General features: G+C 31.0%; 1 protein-coding gene across 1 annotated transcript in view; it reads left to right on the top strand.

The window, feature by feature from the left end:
• LanA (laminin subunit alpha) overlaps positions 1–20,110 on the top strand; it is a 61,261-nt gene that overhangs the window by 5,981 nt on the left and 35,170 nt on the right. The window contains exons 3-18 of the mRNA XM_074119338.1: positions 10,566–10,693; positions 11,691–11,799; positions 11,877–12,047; positions 12,134–12,344; positions 12,475–12,684; positions 14,600–14,872; positions 14,950–15,087; positions 15,187–15,459; positions 15,532–15,663; positions 15,742–15,909; positions 16,251–16,412; positions 16,760–17,016; positions 17,099–17,377; positions 18,535–18,738; positions 18,840–19,145; positions 19,220–19,372. Coding sequence (XP_073975439.1) covers positions 10,566–10,693; positions 11,691–11,799; positions 11,877–12,047; positions 12,134–12,344; positions 12,475–12,684; positions 14,600–14,872; positions 14,950–15,087; positions 15,187–15,459; positions 15,532–15,663; positions 15,742–15,909; positions 16,251–16,412; positions 16,760–17,016; positions 17,099–17,377; positions 18,535–18,738; positions 18,840–19,145; positions 19,220–19,372 — 3,174 coding nt within the window. The remainder of the gene's footprint in view (positions 1–10,565; positions 10,694–11,690; positions 11,800–11,876; positions 12,048–12,133; positions 12,345–12,474; positions 12,685–14,599; positions 14,873–14,949; positions 15,088–15,186; positions 15,460–15,531; positions 15,664–15,741; positions 15,910–16,250; positions 16,413–16,759; positions 17,017–17,098; positions 17,378–18,534; positions 18,739–18,839; positions 19,146–19,219; positions 19,373–20,110) is intronic.

Below are 20,110 nucleotides of genomic sequence, written 5' to 3'. Positions count from 1 at the left end.
ACATTTTAAATTATAGAATTTTAGAATTTATAGTCTTTTCTTGAATTCGAGAAAGAGAAAGTTTTGGCAATTCTTTTTCAAAATTCAGTTTACTTTGGTATCTGTTAAGGCATCATGGAATGTAATGCCAGCAAAGATCTTTTTAACGGATGGCTTTTATTTCCGTCTCGCTCTCTCTGAAATATCAATCATATTGTTTTATTAATTTTATCTCAAGTACTTTTGGGGAAAAATTATTTTAAAAACAATGGAATTAAATCTACAAAAACTCACCCTTTGCAATAAAAGGGCCTGGGTTGTTCCCAAATAAGTTTGGTCAGTTTCAAATCGTATTCCCAAATCTGGCCACAGTTTTTCCAGGGTCCAATCTGACTGTATGCTCTTATTTATCACTAAGTCTAGAACATTTTATCGGTACTTTGCAAGCTAAGCGTTGGCGTCTGGTAGAAGTTAATAATTGAGACAAATTCATGTCGTAAAACAAATATCATACAGAGTTGTAAGACTTCAGGATTTCAGAAAATGAGTTTTTCAAAGAGTTAAAACATTCGAATATTTCATAAATGAATTTTACTGGTTGTTTACTATGCCTCCAAATTATTCATAAATGTTATATCCTGTTTTAAAATATTCAATAGATTTAATACTTTTTAAAATTATTGCCAAAATCTGAAGCATAATGACTGTTACTATCGTGTTTGTATTTGAATTAGATTAATAATAGTTTTCAAATCCTTCTATATTGAAATGTAATGTGACTTCAGCCTTAAAACTATTGAATTTCAGTTTAGTTTCTATAACGTTAAGAAGTTAAGCGAAGTAAGTAGTCCTGTGATAACACAATGAAACATACATGTGTTGAATGGAATACTTTTCAACATGTGGTCACCATACGGCAAAAGGCAGTCCCACCAAACATCTTTTTCTGAGTTTCTTTACTTTAACTCAAGTTTATGCCAAGAAACAATTAGGTAAAATTTATTTTTAGTAGAATAGAAGAAGCTACAGCTTTGCTATGTTTTGACTAAATGCTTTAAAAGAAAAAGTACCTAACTTGTCTTTAAAGTAATTAAAAAACAAGTGTACTTTTTTTTTCGTTTTGTTTATTAAAGTATTTAAATACATAAAAAGAAAACAAAATCTGTCTTTTTAAGTTTTTGCGCAGAATTTTTTCGAGTTTTTGTTATGGTCTAGGATTAAAGTAAAACTACATGTGCTAAGCGTAGTGGGGGTATGATTTATAATGAATTAATCAAATAATTTTTGGGATCTCTGAAAAAAAAGAGTTCTATTGTTGATTATGGATGCTTTTTTAGTTATTACCTTTAACAGGAATGTACAAAATTACCAAACGGTCTTGCCTTTTTTAAAAGGATTTCATTAATTTTCTTAAGACATTTTTGAGAATGATCTTAATAGGAGAGGCTCATAAACTCTTAAAACTGCATAATTTAGTCTTGAATTAAAACTTCCTTAATAGTCGAAAGTTGTACTTTAATAATAATTGTAAGAATTGTCGCTTGACCATAGTAGTTGAAATAGAAATTCACAAGATATTCTTTTAATATTCTCTTAAAAATCAGCTTGAAATCTCAAAATTTAAAGGAAATGTATATATTTTTTATTGAACACATTACAAATATCATTGTCTTTAACCACTTTTTGAATTTAGGGGAATTTTAATGTAATAAAAACAAACTCAATTATATAAAAAATATCTTAAACATTTATCTTAATAAGAGAAAGCAATAAAAATATATTAGAAACAAATATCTTTTAAAATACAAATATAATTAAAACTCCAATTTGTAGATAAACACGAGTATTAAGAAAATATCGAAAACATACAGCATAAACTTGACTGTAAAAGGTTTTAGGAGTTAAATTCATACAGGATTCTTAAAAAGGATGCAATAAAATCCCTTAGTTGGCAGAAAACAATCTCTATGCCGTAGTTAGGTATGATTATTTGTTCTAAATAAAAATTATGTAGAAAATTATTACAGTCAATTTTAATTTTATAAATACAGAGTGTACACGGAGGAGTGATCGAAACTTCGGGAGGTGATTCAGCAGCACATATGCAACAAAAAAATGTGCTATTCACTCTGGCCCGATTCTCAATAGTGTCCAAGATACGAGTATTTGCATTTTTAATTTTTCCGTCGATATTCACGTTTTTCGGCATATAAACGGTCGTAACTTTTCGATCTTTTGACGCTATGGGTTAAGCATATTATAGGAAATTTAATGTTGTAAGATAAAGGATAGAAAAGTTACGACCGTTTTTATGGTGGAAAACGCGAATGTCGACGGAAAATTTAAAAATGCAAATATCTTGGCCACTATTGAGAATCGGGATAAAGTGAATAGAATATTTTTTGTTGCATTTGAGCTGCTGAATCATCTTCCGAAGTTTCGACCTCTCCTCCGTGTACACCCTGCATAATATTTACTTACCCTTTTTCTACGAAAGAAAAAAGTATTGTAAGTGTCCACATTTTTGATTAAAAAAAGAAGTTTTTATAAAATGGTCATGTATTTGTCCGCTGTTCTTTAAAAATAAAAAATTGCAGAAATCTCGAATTTGATATTTTGTTAAGGTGTAACAGAGAACTTGAGACAATTAGTTATTGGCAAAAATGGAAACACCTCATTACTGAAATCATCAGTTTTGGAGGTTTTATCGAAAACGGCTTCTACGATTTTGAAAAAACTTTGAAATCTTCTTGTTCTAAAAGTTCTATAACTTTTTTGACATTTTTTAAGGGAAATTGGTACAAGAGGATTAGGCAAGGGGTTAGTGTGACATCTTTTTAATGAGTTATTTAAATGTATTTAGGCGATTTTTTCGAAAAAAAAGTTAAATTGAACGTGAATTTATATAATTTATACAAACACACATTTTATATATATTTTTTATATACAGGGTGACCAAAGTTATATGCTCCACCCACTTTTTTTTTTAATGGCGGGAAATTTCGAAAAAATAAAAAACACGTATTTAATCATTTTTAGTCTAGTTTATTTTCAGTGATTGACCCATTTTTTTAAACCCCTGTATCTCGAGATACAGCATTCAACTTTTGTTTTTCAAATGGAACGTTATATTTTTTGTTGCATATTTTTGTAGTATTTGAGCTCCTAAAAACAAAACAAAAAATTTTTTTGAAATCGGTTAGGGTTTTCAAAAGTTATGGTAATTTAAAATATGAAAAACAAATTTCAGTTTACTGTCAAAATTACGTTATTTTTTTAAAGAATCTGTTCAAACTGGGCACAACCAACGGATAAGCAAGCCAAAACTCTGGACTCCCACGCTTTGCTTGTAGCAGCACTTATGGTAGCGAAGTCAAGATCTAGGCAGGCTAGAGTAATTCGACGTTTCAGATCATCGACTGAAGCCACGGGATTAAGGATACTTTACACTTTATTTTTTTAGGTATCCCCATAAAATATAGTCCATTTGGGTCAAGTCCGAAAATCGAGGTGGCCATTGGATGGGACAATGAGTCCTTACGCACTTTTAATGGAAATTTCTGCCCAGCTAACCTCGAACCATCTCGCCGGGCAACCATCTTGTTGAAAATACATATCTATCCGACGTTGTAGATGAACATTTTCAAGCGGAACTGGCAAAATGTCTCTGAAAAAAAAGTTGGATACCTTTCACCAGTTAAGTTCTCTTTGTAGAAGTATGGGCCGATTAAGTTGATTTCCTATAACTCCACCTAAACGTTTGTAGAAAAAGCAACCTGAACGTCGAACTTCTAGCCTGCCTAGATCTTGACTTCGCCACGATAAGTGCTGCTACAAGCAAAGCGTGGGAGTCCAGAGTTTTGGCTTGCCTATCCGTTGGTTGTGCCCAGTTTGAATAGATTCTTTAAAAAAAATAACGTAATTTTGACAGTAAACTGAAATTTGTTTTTCATATTTTAAATACCCATAACTTTTGAAAAACCTAACCGATTTCAAAAAAAAAAATTTTTGTTGTTTTTAGGAGATCAAATACTACAAAAATATGCAACAAAAAATATAACGTTCCATTTGAAAAACAAAAGTTGGATGCTGTATCTCGAGATACAAGGGTTTAAAAAAATGGGTCAATCACTGAAAATAAACTAGACTAGAAATGATTAAATACGTGTTTTTTATTTTTTCGAAATTTCCCGCCGTTAAAAAAAAAAGTGGGTGGAGCATATAACTCTGGTCACCTTGTATATACAGGGTGATCCATTCAAATCGCACCAATCGCTAATAACTTTTTAGGAAAGCGGAATTTCGAAAAAACCCACGAAGTAAACTATATATTTTTTTTTTGGTCTACTTTCCAAATTTTCCACCCCTATGCTGTATCTTCATTTTTGGTGTAGTTACCCCGATTGGGGTTTCATAAGGGCCACTGGTTTTGACAATGATTATGAAAACTGCATAGAAAACTGTGAAAAATGACGATGATCCCGCTTCGTTATCCCTAATATTAGTTGTGATACTTAAGATCAAAGTTACAATTTTATCTATTCGTGAACGGTTTTCGATATTAATTTTCCACCACACATACAAGTTTCGGGAGGTCTTCTGACTGCAAAAAATGTTATTTGTGACGCAAAGAACAAAAATAATAATAATTGAAGATTTTAAAATACCCGTATGTAGTGTAATGTAATGATAATGGGAAATCAGGATAAATTTGTTTTATCATCAAATAAAAGCAACCAGCACATCATTTTAATGCACCCAGAATGCAAGACTTCTTCACCTATGATTACGGTAAGAATATAGGGTGTTGGTCTAGTGGTCAAGAGCGTGGCTTTGTAAGTGGGAGATCCCCAGTTCGAATCCCGCGCATGCAGTCATTCTTATTACTTAAAAAATCATACTTTTTTTAATAAAGTGTAGTTATGCGCGGGATTCGAACTGGGAATCTCCCACTTACAAAGCCACGCTCTTGACCACTACACCAACACCTGCCCCTCCCTGGCAAGATACTTGAGCAAGAGTCTTGCATACTGGGTGCATTAAAATGATGTGATGGTTGCTTTTATTTGATGATAAAACTAATTTATCCCGATTCACCCACAACCATTAGGTACATTACATTACATGTTTTAAAATCTTCAATTATTATTATTTTTGTTCTTTGCGTCACCAATAACATTTTTCGCAGTCAGAGGACCTCCCAAAACGTGTATTTCTAATGGAAAATTAAAATCAAAACCGTTCACGAATAGATAAAATTGCAACTTTGATCTTAAATATCTCGACTAATATTAGGGGTATCGAAATGAGGTGAACGTCATTTTTCACAATTTTGTATGTAGTTTTTACAATCATTGTCAAAACCAGTGGCCCTTATGAAACCCCAATCGGGGTAACTCCTCCAAAAATGAAGATACAGCATCGGGGGTGGAAAATTTGGAAAGTAGACCAAAAAAATATATATATAGTTTACTTCGTGGGTTTTTTCGAAATTCCGCTTTCCTAAAAAGTTATTAGCGATTGGTGCGTTTAAAATGGATCACCCTGTATATACAATAATGTGTTTATAAATATAAGGCACCTCATTTTTGAGATCATTGACATAGAAAGCTTTTTAAACGGCTCTGCTAAAAATAATATTGATTTCAACCTCCATTTGGTATTAATTTAATTTTCAAAATTTGTAATTAAGTAAATGCGATGAGATAAAGTCATGTGAGTGTACATTTACGTTCTTAATACATTCTTCCCTGCCAATTTCACATATTCTGTAGAAACTGAAATCCAATTTGAAACAAAGTCTGGTATGGGACCAATCACATCTTAGCTTGGCGTTCCGCGCTTCTCCTAAATTTAACACATCCCTAGATTGTGTTTTTATTATCTAGAAAAGCTGGTAACTGAGAAGATCTATTGAATTGCTTTTCCAACGAGGAAGCCTATGTCTCTCTAGATGTTAATAAATTTGGACATAATTTCTCAGATCGAGGTTATGTAAAAATAAAAATTGTTATTTATCTTCAGTTTCTCCATACAGGCCACTTATTAATTTTTTTCAAGAGATTAAAGTTTACAAACGATTTTAACAATGAAGCATGAAGAATATATAATATGAATATGAATGTATTTTAACAATGAAGTAGTGAAAAATTATCACCACTGTTAGCGTGGGTAGACTGATTAGATAACTGTCTTCCCTTAGCAAGATTCTATATCTATGTAATAAAGAATTGAAAATAAATAATGTAACGTAGGATATGTTTAATTCAGTTGTTAGATTCTACCAAAAGAATTGCATTAACATTAATAGGAATTAATGCACTACATCGATGTTGTATTAATTTCAAATAATTTCAATAATTGCAACTGCATTATTTCAACCTTAAGAGACATACTTCTTGGTTACTGAAATAATCATCTAAAAATGATTACATAAAAAAGAACTAAGAGTTCCTTCTTCAAAATTTAAATCTTTTAAAAAGAAATAATCTTTAATAAATTTTTTTTGATATTACTCCTGTTAAATTTTCATTTCACTTACGGCTCTAAAGAAGTTTTATTGCGTTCTTTTCAAATTTTCGAAAGTGTCTTTCAGCAGAAAATTTCATTCGGGGGTACTCTAATTTGGAAATAGGTACAATAATAATAAGTATAATAATGACACCTTAACAAAAACTTACAGTTTAAAATGTTAAGTATAAGGGTTGATTAAACGCCAAAATGTACACAAATCAGCAAGTACCCAACATTTCATTAATTTTTCATTAATATTTAAGTAATTTTACTGCATTAATTTTCATTAATATTTTTTAGAATTTATTAGATGTCATCATTTATTAGATGCTGGCCATTTTCGTCTACAAAATATATGTTCAAGTAGCACTGTAGATTGACTGTAATATCTAGTTATTTACAATAACCAAACTGTTAATTACAGATTAAAAAGAAAAACTTTATAAAAAAAAAAATTATGAGGCTAAAAAATTCAAAACCTTTTTTAAAAAATGCTTACACCAACATACATCAATGATTTTGTTTATTTTATTTATTTATTTTTATTTTTAAATAAAAATCGTCGGTTTAAGTTCATTCTTCGATTAAAGTAATTGTTATTTTATGTAGTAGTCAAACGTTTATAATAATAGGTAATAATTATCTGACTTTATCGCAAATAATATAGTTTTCTTCAATTACATTCTCAATCTAGGTATTCATCCCACAATGTTGTATATGTGTAAAATAAAATAAATAAGATATGCAAATTTTTAGGACAGCTAATTATTCCAGTATTTTACTATAAGTAAAATTAAATTACAATAGAGAAATGAATAATTGTTGTTGAATAATCTACTTTTTATAACTGTGTGTTATTTGTGCTCACGAATATTTCGGTAAGACGAATTCAAGACAGTAGGCGACTCTAACTTTGTCTTTTTCTACTTTAACATGCATGTACATATCGTTATAATTATAACAAAAAAATATTATAAATGAAGTGGCCAGCAAAAGGGTCCGTGACATCTAATAAATTCTAAAAAATATTAATGAAAATTAATGCAGTAAAATTACTTAAATATTAATGAAAAATTAATGAAATGTTGGGTACTTGCTGATTTGTGTACCCTTTGGCGTTTAATCAACCCTTATACTTAACATTTTAAACTGTAAGTTTTTGTTAAGGAGATTTATGTACCTTTTGGATAGATTTTCCTTTTTGCAAAGTTACATAACTGCTTTAGAGATTTTTTTAAATTTGGAATAAGCAATTCTATCATTATAACCTGATAAGGTGTTAAATCGGAACCGTAACTACCATTGGAGAGATCTTTTTAAAGAATGATTATAGTTGCGGTCCCCCAAACCATCCTCAATAACAATTTTTTGGAAAAAGCGTTTTGAATAACATAGGAAGGTATTTGTACGAAAATAGCAAAATTAAACTGCGATTTCAGTACTTCCTTTTAAGAGGAGTAAGAAAAATAAACTGCGATTGCAGTACTTCTAGGCCAAGAGGCAAAGATTTTTTAATCGAACGGCAATTCATTGATTTAAATCGGTTCACTCATTGATAATTTAAACGATTGCAGTACTTCCTCTTAGTAGGCGCAAGAGCATGATGGCACTTCACAGCCACGTAGAGGAGCTTTAACCACTTATTCGAGCTGAATTTTATCAAAATCGGACTAAGCGTTATGGAAATATTGGTAATAATAGTTTTAGAAAGGGCCTTACTTAGGTGGGGCAAACTCCCCTCCTTATGAGGCACAGCCTTTGATTTTAAAGTGCAAATCTGTACAAAATTTCGATTCGAATGACACTTCATTCATGAAAATCAGTTCACCTGTCGATAATTTGAAACGATTGCTATACTTCCCCTTAACAAGTCTAAGAGCTGGTCGCCCCTTTATTGTTACGTCAGGGAGCCTTATCCCTATCATCCTACCAAATTTTATCAAAATCGGGCCAAGATTTACAGAGTAATTAGTAATAATAATTTTGGAAGGGGCCTTAAATAAAGGGGGCTAACTCCTCTCCCATTCGATTTACAACGTCGAGACCCCCAAAAGGCACATCTACATAAAATTCCGAATCGAATGACATTCATGAAAATCGGTTCACGCGTTTAGGCGCTACGTTGTTTACAAAAAAGGTAACAAGAACAAGAACATTTTTTGAAAAAGCCGTTTTTGCTCATTTTCAGCAACTTTTTTCTCGAAACCTATTAGATCTGGGTTTTGACAAAAAAATTACAGTTATAAAGGAAGGTTTGTCCTTTATTTTAAAGAAAATTTGGGAATTTTATCTTTTATAGAAAAAGAGAAAAAAATTGTCAAAGTTTGGTGTTTTTCAACGTTACGCTTTCGTGCAGTTTTTGACGATCAACCCTTACAGAACAAAGTTGAAATTCCCTTTAGAATGACCATTGCATCAAGCTCTAAGGTTCTCAGTGATTGCACCTCTAATAAACTGAATATACTCTTTCCTCCAGAGTGTTCTATTAAAGTTTAATCAATGATGACGATATAAAGTATTAGTTTTTAACATTTTTGGGGCGACCGTCATAATTTGCAACAACGTTTCTGACGCTATAATCTTCTTTAACTGTACTAAACTTCTCTGACTTTTTTTCCGACCACTTGAATAACTCGTAATAACTTAACAATAGTAGCCACAGCCTGCTGTCACTAATAATGGGGAACTCGCTTGACGAATCTTTTCGTTTTTTCAAAATTATTCTTACTCTGAACACCCTACAGATGGAATCCCAATCCAGCTCCCTTACATCCTTATTTCTTTATAATTTCTCAGAAAATCCATTTTTTGAAACCTTTAACTATATTTCACAATTAATTTATTTATTTATTTAGTAAGTTACAATCTATATATATATATATTCTTTATATATTTATATAAAATATATATTTTTTAATATATAGGGTGTTCATTTTAAGACGGCTCAAATGCATTTCATGCTTAAACGGTTAATCTGAGCAAAAAATGGTAGAGGAAAAATTTGTTGCCGTCACCTCTAGTTTCAGAATATGTGACTTGATTTTAGATTCCTGCCCGCAAACGCGGCTGACGCGCTACCAAAAGTGAGTTTTTGCAGTTGACCTCCATTTTCATATACACAGTTTTAAAGAGTATAAAAAGTTATGAAAGAAACTGGAAACCCCAATTCGATATCTTCAAAATTAAAGGTGCTAGGCCGTTTCAAAATCTGATATTTATTAATCATATTTCAATTTTTTAACTTGTTTTCAGAGAGAAAGAAGAGCACGCGATAAGTAATTTTTATGTATCATCATCCCCTTTCATCCCCTTTCTACTAAAAATATTGCCAAGGCAGTAAAGATAGTATTTTTTTTTTATATCGAGAAATAAGTCGTTTTTTCGAGTAATTTTTCTAAAAGAAATCAGATGTTAAGAGCTTTAGATGTTCTCAAGCATACACAAAATGGCTAAAAATTAATTTTACATCGGTTACAAACACGAAGGGTTTAATAATTATTTGGTAATTTTGGGAGAGGTGCGTTTAATTACCAAAAAAATTGGAAACCTCCTGCCACATATTTAAGTGATCAATATCTTTCATGTAAAGGATCAAACTTATTCCTTAATTTATCAAATAATGCACTTTACTCAACTTGTGAAGCATGTACTGTGCCTTCAAAGGTGCCTCCTCTGGCTCGCAAGCCAGTTTAGCTAGGAGGTTATCAACTACTCTCTGTATCTGAGGAGGCATCTGAGTGCATTATAAAAAAAAAAATTATACGTAGTATATTTTAACTTCGAAATTCAATATGCTACCCGTTATTATGCAATTTTGCATTTAAATTATTATATACACTTTTTTACATGTATTTATTAATTTTCAACAGCGCTTTTGCTTGCAATAATTATTTTTTGTTTAACAATGCAGATTCAAATTGGAAGAAGAATAATTGTACATTGAGTATAAGATCTTCCGCTTCTCAAGAAACACGATTTTTTAACTTAATGAACATTATATCCATAACTTTTAACTATTCTTCTATGATAATTTAAATATATTATGATTAAAGCTTTTTCTTCTTTAATTGCAGGAGTTTCACGTGGCTTATGTTCTTATTAAAATGGGCATTTCACCAAGGCCTGGTTTATGGGCTTTGGAGAAATCTACGGATAATGGTGAGACTTACACTCCTTGGCAATATTTTGCAGAAACTGCAGCGTAAGTATGTAACAAGGATAGTTTTAGAAAACTGGCAGGTAGCCGTAAATTAAAATAGCATTATTCATTTAATATGAACCATAAAAATATTTATTGTCCTGGGCGTGGGACCAAACGTTTTCCAAAGTTTCTTTGAGAACATTAGATATGTATTCAATTGCAGAGTCTTTTTAATCTGTCATTCTTAAAGAAACTTTTTAATAAAACACCGAAACCGAGAGATGGTGTTTTTTTTTAAATCGGATTTAATTGAACTATTAATTTTTTTAAAAAACATTATGTAGAATTGTACTGACATTTGTTGACTTTATTTGCTAACTTTAGATTAATTTAATTTATCTGATGTCCATTCCTGGTTGTTTAGCCATTTGACTACGTGCTAGGTAGTAAAGCTGTGGATAACAGTGTAGCTTTGCTTACTCAAGTTGTAAGAACTTTTAATGTCTGACTTTTTACTACAACTGAACCAAAGTTTAGTTTATCATCCAGCCAAAAAGTGTTGCCCATTGCTTTTTTATCTGTAAATGAATAATAATAAAATCTCACTACAAGAGAAGTGTTTCTCAAATTAGATTTATTTATCTATTTCAACCAATTCTTTCTAAAAGGTCTGTCTTGCATAAAAATATATCATCCTGCCGAACGAATTGTCCTCATTATAAATGAGATCACAAAGTTCATTTATGACTTCATTATCTACACAACAACTTATCTATTTCATTTATGATTAGTCATTTATGACTAATCGAAATTTTCCGTCATTATTTCATCCTCCGGAACTCAAGTGAACTTAGTATTATGCTAATGCTGACACCAAATCAATGTGTGAATATTCTTGAGACTTTCTTCATTTTGAGAGAAGAAAGAGGTACTGAAATAAGATTTTCTTTTTTGTTTTTACCTTAATGGAAAAAGCTAGACTTTTTTTTTAAATAGCGCATTTTAAAAAAGACATCAGTTTTAATTTTTATAATATTTTACTATTTTAATATTTCAGAGACTGCATATTACATTTTGGAAAAGAAAGCCTTGGAACAATAACTAGTGATGATTCAGTAATTTGCACAACAACTTATTCAAAAATTGTTCCACTAGAAAATGGAGAAGTATTTGTTTTCAACATTTTTTAAATTCTTACTTTATGTTAAACTGATATGTTAATTTTTTTTTTCTTTTGCGATAGATAGTTGTATCGTTATTAAATGATCGTCCTTCAGCAAATGATTTTTTTAACTCTTCGGTCTTGCAAGAATGGACGCGTGCCACAAATGTAAGACTTCGTTTAATTAGGACTCAAACATTGTATGGACATCTCATGTCTTTGGAAAGGCAAGATCCATCGGTTACGAGAAGGGTAAATGAGCACAAGATTAATTACTTATCATTGCATTGTGCAGTTTTACAGTTCATATTAATTACATTCAATGGCTTTTTTTTCAGTATTTCTATTCTATCAAAGATATAAGTATTGGAGGAAGATGTCGTTGTAATGGTCATGCAGATGTATGTGTATCAAGAGCTGACGATCCTTATAAATTGAAATGTGAATGTCAGCACAGAACATGTGGCGATAATTGTGAAAAATGTTGTGAAAATAAAGTTCAAAAGAAATGGAGACAGTCAAAAGCTAATATGTTATTTGAGTGCGAAGGTATTGTTACAGTTTTGTTTTTCTATTTTAAAAGATTGAACAATGTACGAGTACCTATGTATAAGTTCAAAAAAAAAAAACCACTAGCAAAGCGTAGTTATAGTAAAACAGAACCTCACTTTTTTTTCAGAATGTAACTGTAACGGACACTCAGATTTGTGTACTTATAATGAAACAGTAGATGAATTAAGACTTTCAATGGATATTCATGGCAAATTCGAAGGAGGAGGTGTTTGTGAACATTGCAGGGATAATACGGAAGGGATAAATTGCGAAAGATGTAAACCATTATTTTATAGGCCATGGGATAAAGTGATGAACCAAACTGATGCTTGCAAACGTTAGTTTAAAAATCATCCAATATTTTATAGTTTCAGTAAAATGTAAAGCTTTGTCAATCGTTAAAAACATTTCTTAACTGTTTCTTGAATGTTCTAAACCATGTAGATCTAGTAGTAAATTCCAAGGTAGATGCTAACCTTTTGGTCAGTACTGTCCCAAAATATTTAAATATTATCAATATTTATAACATGTTGATAATATTTAAAGAAGATAAGAGATTTCAGAATTGTTTGTTTCTTTTTTTGATTTTTTGTTTTGTTTTTTGACGATATTGATGTTCTTCTAACAATTAGTTCTTATCAACGAACAAAAGTAGGGACTTACTAAATTCACAGGGTAGGTAGCTTAAAAAGTTTCTCTCTTTCCTCTATAGATCACCAACACTTGCAGGTGTTTCTTAAGAGCTGGAAATCTTTCTTATACTTAGTTTTATATCTTTTCCTTCCTCTCTCCTTATTTTAAGGATTACCTAGCTAATGAGGATTGTCAAGAAAGCATGAAAACGCATTAAGTTTTAGGTTAATTACTCAGAAGTATATATGTTACGGTAAATGTACACTCTTGGGAAATGTACACTTTTACCGTAAAATGTGTACATTTCCTAAAAAGTTAGGTATATGTGAACTGAATATAATGTATATGTACATTTCCCGGCAAATTTGTACTCTTGCCTTCACGTTTTGGTAAATGTATACTCTTACCTTCATGTTTTAAGAAAAGTTGGAATACAAATAAATTAAAAATGTTGTTGCAGTAAAAAAATATTTATTTAAATAAACATAATACAAAAGGCTTTAATAACGAAAATTATTTTAATTATAAAATGTAAATGACAAACAAAACATACTTTTCTTTGCATATTATATAATATGTATGTCGTAGGTTATGATCCCAATATTCATAAATGCAATTTTCGTCCAATCGTCTAGTTTTTCAGAACCAATACGATGGGAAGCAAACAAATAATAATAATAACATACTTTTCTTTATTATAACTGTGCAAATATTTATCGGGAGTATAACAAAATTTTGTTAAATATTTGCCAGGGGTTAAAGTTTATAAGTTTTTTGAAAATTCCCCTTAAGAAAGTAGAGATGAAGAAAGAAGTGAAGAGCAAAACATTAAATAAAGAATGTAAAACAAGATCATTTTATTGTAAGTTCCTGAAGTATGGCTTGCTGCCTACTTCTCAGGACAATAACAGTTAAATTTTATAAAACTGTAAAGGAGCATAAGAAATTTCATAATGAAAAAAGTTTTATTTATTTGAGCAAGAATTGCTATTGTGACACTTGGAATTACATAATATTCCAGCATTTTTACAACTGCATTTTTTTTTAGGAACATGTTCCTTTACAGATGCATCTTTTAAAACCTTGTCCACCAGTAAGGGACTGCATTCCTATAATTTCACTTACCGATTTCTCAACATCTTGAGGAATATCTTCGTATGATATAAACTTTTGTTCGCGATTTCGTATTTTGTATGCTCACATTTACCAAAACGACATGGTCATTGTGAATTCAATGTACATTTTCCTTCTTTGAAATTGTAAATGTTAGTTCAATGTACATTACCCAAACGAGGAGGAAAATGTGTACATTTGCCGCAATATCTTCTTTTACCGTAACATATACACAGAACTATGGCAAAAGTGTGTTACCGGAATTTAAAAGGCTTACTTAGGGTTACAATAGAAACAGCATAAATAATTTTGTAACATTTTCTGCAGTTAAGAAATAGTGCCTTATATGGAAGTTTTCCGATGTGTACGAAGCTAGTTTGAAAAAAAAGAAGATAAATTTGAAATCATAAATGAAGAGGAAATGTCTCATTATTTAAATGGATTCTCAGTATTTAGTTGTAATTTATCTTTGTATTAATAATTTTACTTATTTATTCCATTTTCAGCATGTAATTGCAACGATAGACGTTACACTGGAAACTGTGCAGAAGGATCTGGTATTTGTGAATGTAAACCTAACTATGCTGGCCCACAATGCAATATTTGCAGCTTCGGTTATACTGACTATCCAAATTGTACACCATGTCCTTGTAATTTAAATGGTACACTTGGAGCGATATGCGACCCTCTTGATGGTATATGTCCATGTATGCCTAATTTCTTCGGTGAAAGATGTGACGAATGCAGTGTTGGATTTTATAATTTCCCAAAATGCGAACGTAAGCAAAATGCATAAGTAAACGAACAACAGTTGAATAAATAGTTATATTCTAATATTATTAACCAAATATTTTAGATTGCAACTGCAATCCAATAGGAGCTACTCGTGATGATTGCGACAAAATAACTGGCGACTGTTTGTGTAAAAGTAATTTTGCACCATCTAAATGTGATAATTGTGCTAACGGATACTATGATTTCCCAGAATGTAGATGTAAGCGAAAATTCGTTAATTATAATTTAATAATTCAGCGAGACTATAGCCTTGTTATTTGTTTAATCAAGAAGGAAAATATTAATATTTTTTTTTTAGATTGTAACTGTGACCCACGTGGAACTCAGGAAGAAGTGTGCAATAAAACTAGTGGTGAATGTATGTGTAAAGAAGGATTTGGTGGGTTAAGATGTGACAAATGTATACCTGGTTACAAAGATTTTCCCAACTGTAAACCTTGTGGTTGTAGTGAATCTGGCAGTACTTCTACAATTTGTGATATCTCTGGGAAATGTTTTTGCTCTGAGAGATTTGGTGGTAAAACTTGTGAAAGCTGTTCACCTGGCTATTACTATTATCCACACTGCTTTCGTAAGTAAATTGATTATAGCTAGACACTGAAACTTATATTAAATATTAAAATTTTCATAATTTTACTTATAGCTTGTGAATGCGATCGTGACGGCTCGGTGGGCTTATCCTGTATAAATGGCATTTGTATGTGCAAATCTGGATTTGAAGGAAAACATTGTGATAAATGTAAACCTGGATTTTTTAATTACCCACTCTGTGAAGGTAACATATATTTACTTGTGAATTGGATTAGCAAGAACATTTGGTTTTTTGAAGCATTGAGTTAAAACCTTTCTTTAGCCTGCAATTGCGATCCTGCGGGTGTAACAGCCAATTTTACTGGATGTGGAGCGCTTTCCCGGCCTGGAGAACTTTGTGATTGTAAGCCAAGAGTTCAAGGTCGAATGTGTAACGAATGTAGACCATTGTATTGGAATCTCCAGCAATATAATCCACATGGTTGTGTCGGTAAGTAAAGTCAAAAAATAAGGGCTCCATAAGTAAGAAATGTTACTAAATTTTTGCTTCAATTGTCTAGGATCTCTAATACTTTAAAATATTGCTTTATAAAATTACTGTGGATTGTTAATGGAATTGTAATAATTTTTTTCTGTCTGATTCATGTTAATCATTATTGCTCAATGGTATACAATTAAAGAAAGCCACCGCTCTCACTATAATATTTTAGTGAAAGACATGCAGCTCTAGGATAGTTATAGGCCCAAAATGTTATGCCGAAACTCTCAACAGTTAATAGAAAGTCTGCATGCTACTAGCCTACAATTCATTCATTTGATTCTATCTTTTAGATTGCAATTGTTATACTCCTGGAGTCCTCGGTGGCCTAGCGGAATGTGACGATAAAAACAATGGACAGTGTCATTGCAAAATGATGGTGGAATCAAGACAGTGCAACACTTGCATGGATGGAAGCTACAATTTACAAGAAAGTCACATATTTGGCTGTACAGGTATTCATAAAATAAATAAACTTAGTCGAAGCAAATTCCAGAGCTCATTGCTGCCAATCTTTTTTTTTTTTTTTTTTTTTTTTTTCAAATAGCTTTGTAGAACCTGCAGCCCCCTTAATAAGCTGTTTTTGGAACGGGATAGTTCCTGTAATATCTGTTAAGTAAAGTAATGCCTATTTTTTCAGGCCAGCTTTAGGTCCACCTACCAAATTAGGTGTCGTGGACGGAGGTGATTTAATATCTGTAGGAAAATAGATAAAATATCAATTCCTAAAGACCTGAGCCACCATAATTAAAAGTAGAAATATGGTGCAAAATATTATTATTTCAAATACTTGCCGTTTCAGATTGTGGATGTGATATTGGAGGATCGTTAAGCAAAACATGTCATAAAGTAACTGGAAACTGTTACTGTAAAAATAGAATTACTGGCCGAACATGTAATAAACCACTTCCATCTCATTATTATCCAACGCTTCATCAGTTGAAATATGAAGTTGAAGATGGATACGGTGAAGATGATTTAGCCGCCCGTTATGGTTACGATGAAAATATTTTTCCCGGCTATTCTTGGAAAGGATATGCAATTTTTTCTAACATTCAAGTAAGTTTTTGTTTTTTTTTGTAACAAATTTACTTGATTGATATCTGATCATCTTTAATAATGTATTATTTATTTATTCCAGGATTCCGTAAGACAGGAAATATTTCTTGAGACGGCATCATTTTATCAGATAATTTTAAGATATGTCAATAGGAACCCAGACCCAGTCATTGGTACAATCTATTTTAGACCAGATAGTTCTAGCGAGGCAGAACAAGAATTTAAAGTATTATTCAAACCAACTTATGAGCCTCAGTTTGTTACTGTTTCTGGAGCTGCCGGGAAAATACCAACCCTTTTTATTGTGGCGGACAGAGGAAAATGGGAAATTGAAATTGAAATTAAAAGAAACATATTATTAGTAAGTTATTAGTAAATTATTTAGTTAGTTATTAGGTTTCTGTTCAACAGTCGTATTAAATGTGAACCTAACCTAACCTAACCTTTAATTTGTTATTTAGATAACTTTAACATAAATTTCTTCGTTTAATTGTCAAACTTAACAAAATTGTTCTAACCTCTAAAAAAATTACTTCTTTATATGTATATTAAATCATTGGACATTGTCTTCATCTAAGCAAAGAAAAAAGGCTGCTTTACTTAACCATTTACATCGTGCCATCTATTCCTCTTTTCTGAACACTTCTCTTACTCTGTCTTGGCATCTTCACAAACTCTTAACATCTTAGCGAAATATTTCTTTGTTTCCTCCTCCAATTTTAATATTCCATCGAGAGCGATTCCTCTATAAAATATTTCTTCCGTAAAATCTTCTGTTAAATTTTTTTATTTGATATTTATTTATTTTGTTTGACAAATGATCCCTGCATTCAAAAATTATTATAATATTGCTGAATTGGAGTAAACGTGGCTATTTAATATGTGAAAGAAATTAAAAATTTAATAATGGAAGCTCGCGGTTTATTGTACGTATAGAAATTTCAAATTGGTATCGGAAATTCCAATAAAACTGTCAATGTATTTTTTTATTTTTCAATTCACTTTGCACTTTTTATGAAAATGTTCTAACATTTTTTTTTTAATATTGTTAACTAAGCCTTTATAAAGTTTATAACTTTTACTTGAATGAAATCTTTTTCTGGAAAAATGTATTGCAGAATCTAAAGGAGAAGACGTTTAGATACATTTTTCTTTGGAGAAATAGTGAACTTGAGCAGTAAGAACTGCAGTGAGAAAGCAGTAGGATTTCTTTTCTAAATATATTTATTTTTATTTATTTTCAAGTATTAATGAGCACTTTTATTGGTATTAAATTCCAAATTCGCATTTCGAGAAAAGGTGATCGATTTGAAAGAATTTCCCCCCTTCAAAAATTAAATATTGGCTTGATTGAACTGATGTTCAAAATGAAGTTAAAATTTTGGGTGAGAATATTGTCATTTAAGTCAGCCCCTGCAAATCTATTCAGGCATCTAACTCCAGGCCTTTAAACAAAGTTAATGATTATAATTCATGACAAGGAATATTAAAGATTAAGTATAATTGTTTTTGTTTTAGGATTATTTCGTTCTTATGCCTGCATCTTATTATGAAGGGAATATATTACTCGATTATGTAAGGAAACCTTGCACTGTTGGAGAAAGAAGTCAGTGTCTCTTATTTAAATATCCTAGTTTACATAATTTCGAAAGAGCGTTTGGGAATAATGCATTCATTTCTGAAGATAGACTTCCGATTACAAACTTTTATGAAGATGAACAGGTAAGATAAGCATTTAAATAATAAAAATTATATTTATAAAAAAAAAACCTGGACCTTAACTTTTTATTGTAGTTTTAATTAATAAATGCTATCTTTTCCAGGTTCTGGAAACCTTAGACGTTTCGCCGATGCCAATTCTATCCTCAGATCAGCAGGAATTTAGCTATGAACTGAAAGTTCCATTTAATCAACCATTTTTAATTCTTGTAGATTATGTTACCCTCCCCGATCGTAATGTCTCTTCTGACACAGATTTAATAATTGCAAGCGCAAATAAAAAAGAAAATGCTAGAATAAAGTTTAACACTTGTCCTTATAACTGGCTTTGCCGACAAGTTGTTATTGATAAGCTTGGAAAACTTGCATCTTTCAACTTCAGTATTGATCCAGTTACATTAACATTTAAGGTTTTTATTACTTATATTTTGATTTATATTATACTTGTTAATTTAAAATTATAAATTGTATTATTATTTTAAAGGATAATACAGGACCAGATGTTGCAATTGAATCTGTCTCCGTTGTTCCAGTAGAACAATGGTCATATAATTTTATTGAACCTTCTCAAGTTTGTGTTATGAAGGACAAGGAGTGTCTGGCTTCTCAGTATCCAAATCCTTTAGACATAAAGCGGGTGAGTTAAATGCTGTTAAATTAATTCCTGATAAAAATGGGTTTATGTTGCTATTCTTAAGTACAAATTTGCCACTGTTCATATCTGACAGAAGTTTTTCCTACTATATGTTTTTAAGCGATGTAACATCTGATGTATGTTTGAATATATAATTGCACTACAAGAATTATAGATGGGATAGTAAAACAGAAAGCGATATGTCTGGTAACAGAATCATTATCAGCGTAAGCATGGAATTTTATAAGGAATTAATCGAATCCATCCTTAAATTCATTTAAGTAGATACCCCTAAGCAAGGGAAAACATCTGTTACGTCAATGCATTCTAGATATTTCTTTTGTAAGAAAATTATTTGAAGAGCACACTAGCTTAGCACTTTTGATTTATACCAATCTAAAGTCACTCCACGAAAGACGATCCATTATTAATATTTAAGATTCTAATCAAACATTTCAGAATCCTAATATTTTCATATTATCTTGAAGTGTACCTGTAAAAATACACTTTAATTTTAATAATTTAATTTTAGCCTAAATTTCAAGGTATGTAATCCTTTTGAAAGAATAAAAGTTGAATTTATAATTAATTATACTAAACTTGATGATAATTTTCTTATTGTTTGAAGGAAATATTGTTGTAAATCTCGCCATGCTACGCTCTCACACATAAAGGGATTTCTCCTAGTAACAATTACTTTAGGCGATTAGTACAGCTGACTGCACATAACATCTAAAGTTC

This window comes from Rhodnius prolixus, unplaced genomic scaffold, assembly GCF_049639745.1.
Source record: "Rhodnius prolixus isolate KJV_2025 unplaced genomic scaffold, Rpr scaffold_2, whole genome shotgun sequence".
Taxonomy (NCBI): Eukaryota; Metazoa; Arthropoda; class Insecta; order Hemiptera; family Reduviidae; genus Rhodnius; species Rhodnius prolixus.
This window is presented reverse-complemented; position numbering and strand designations above follow the sequence as displayed.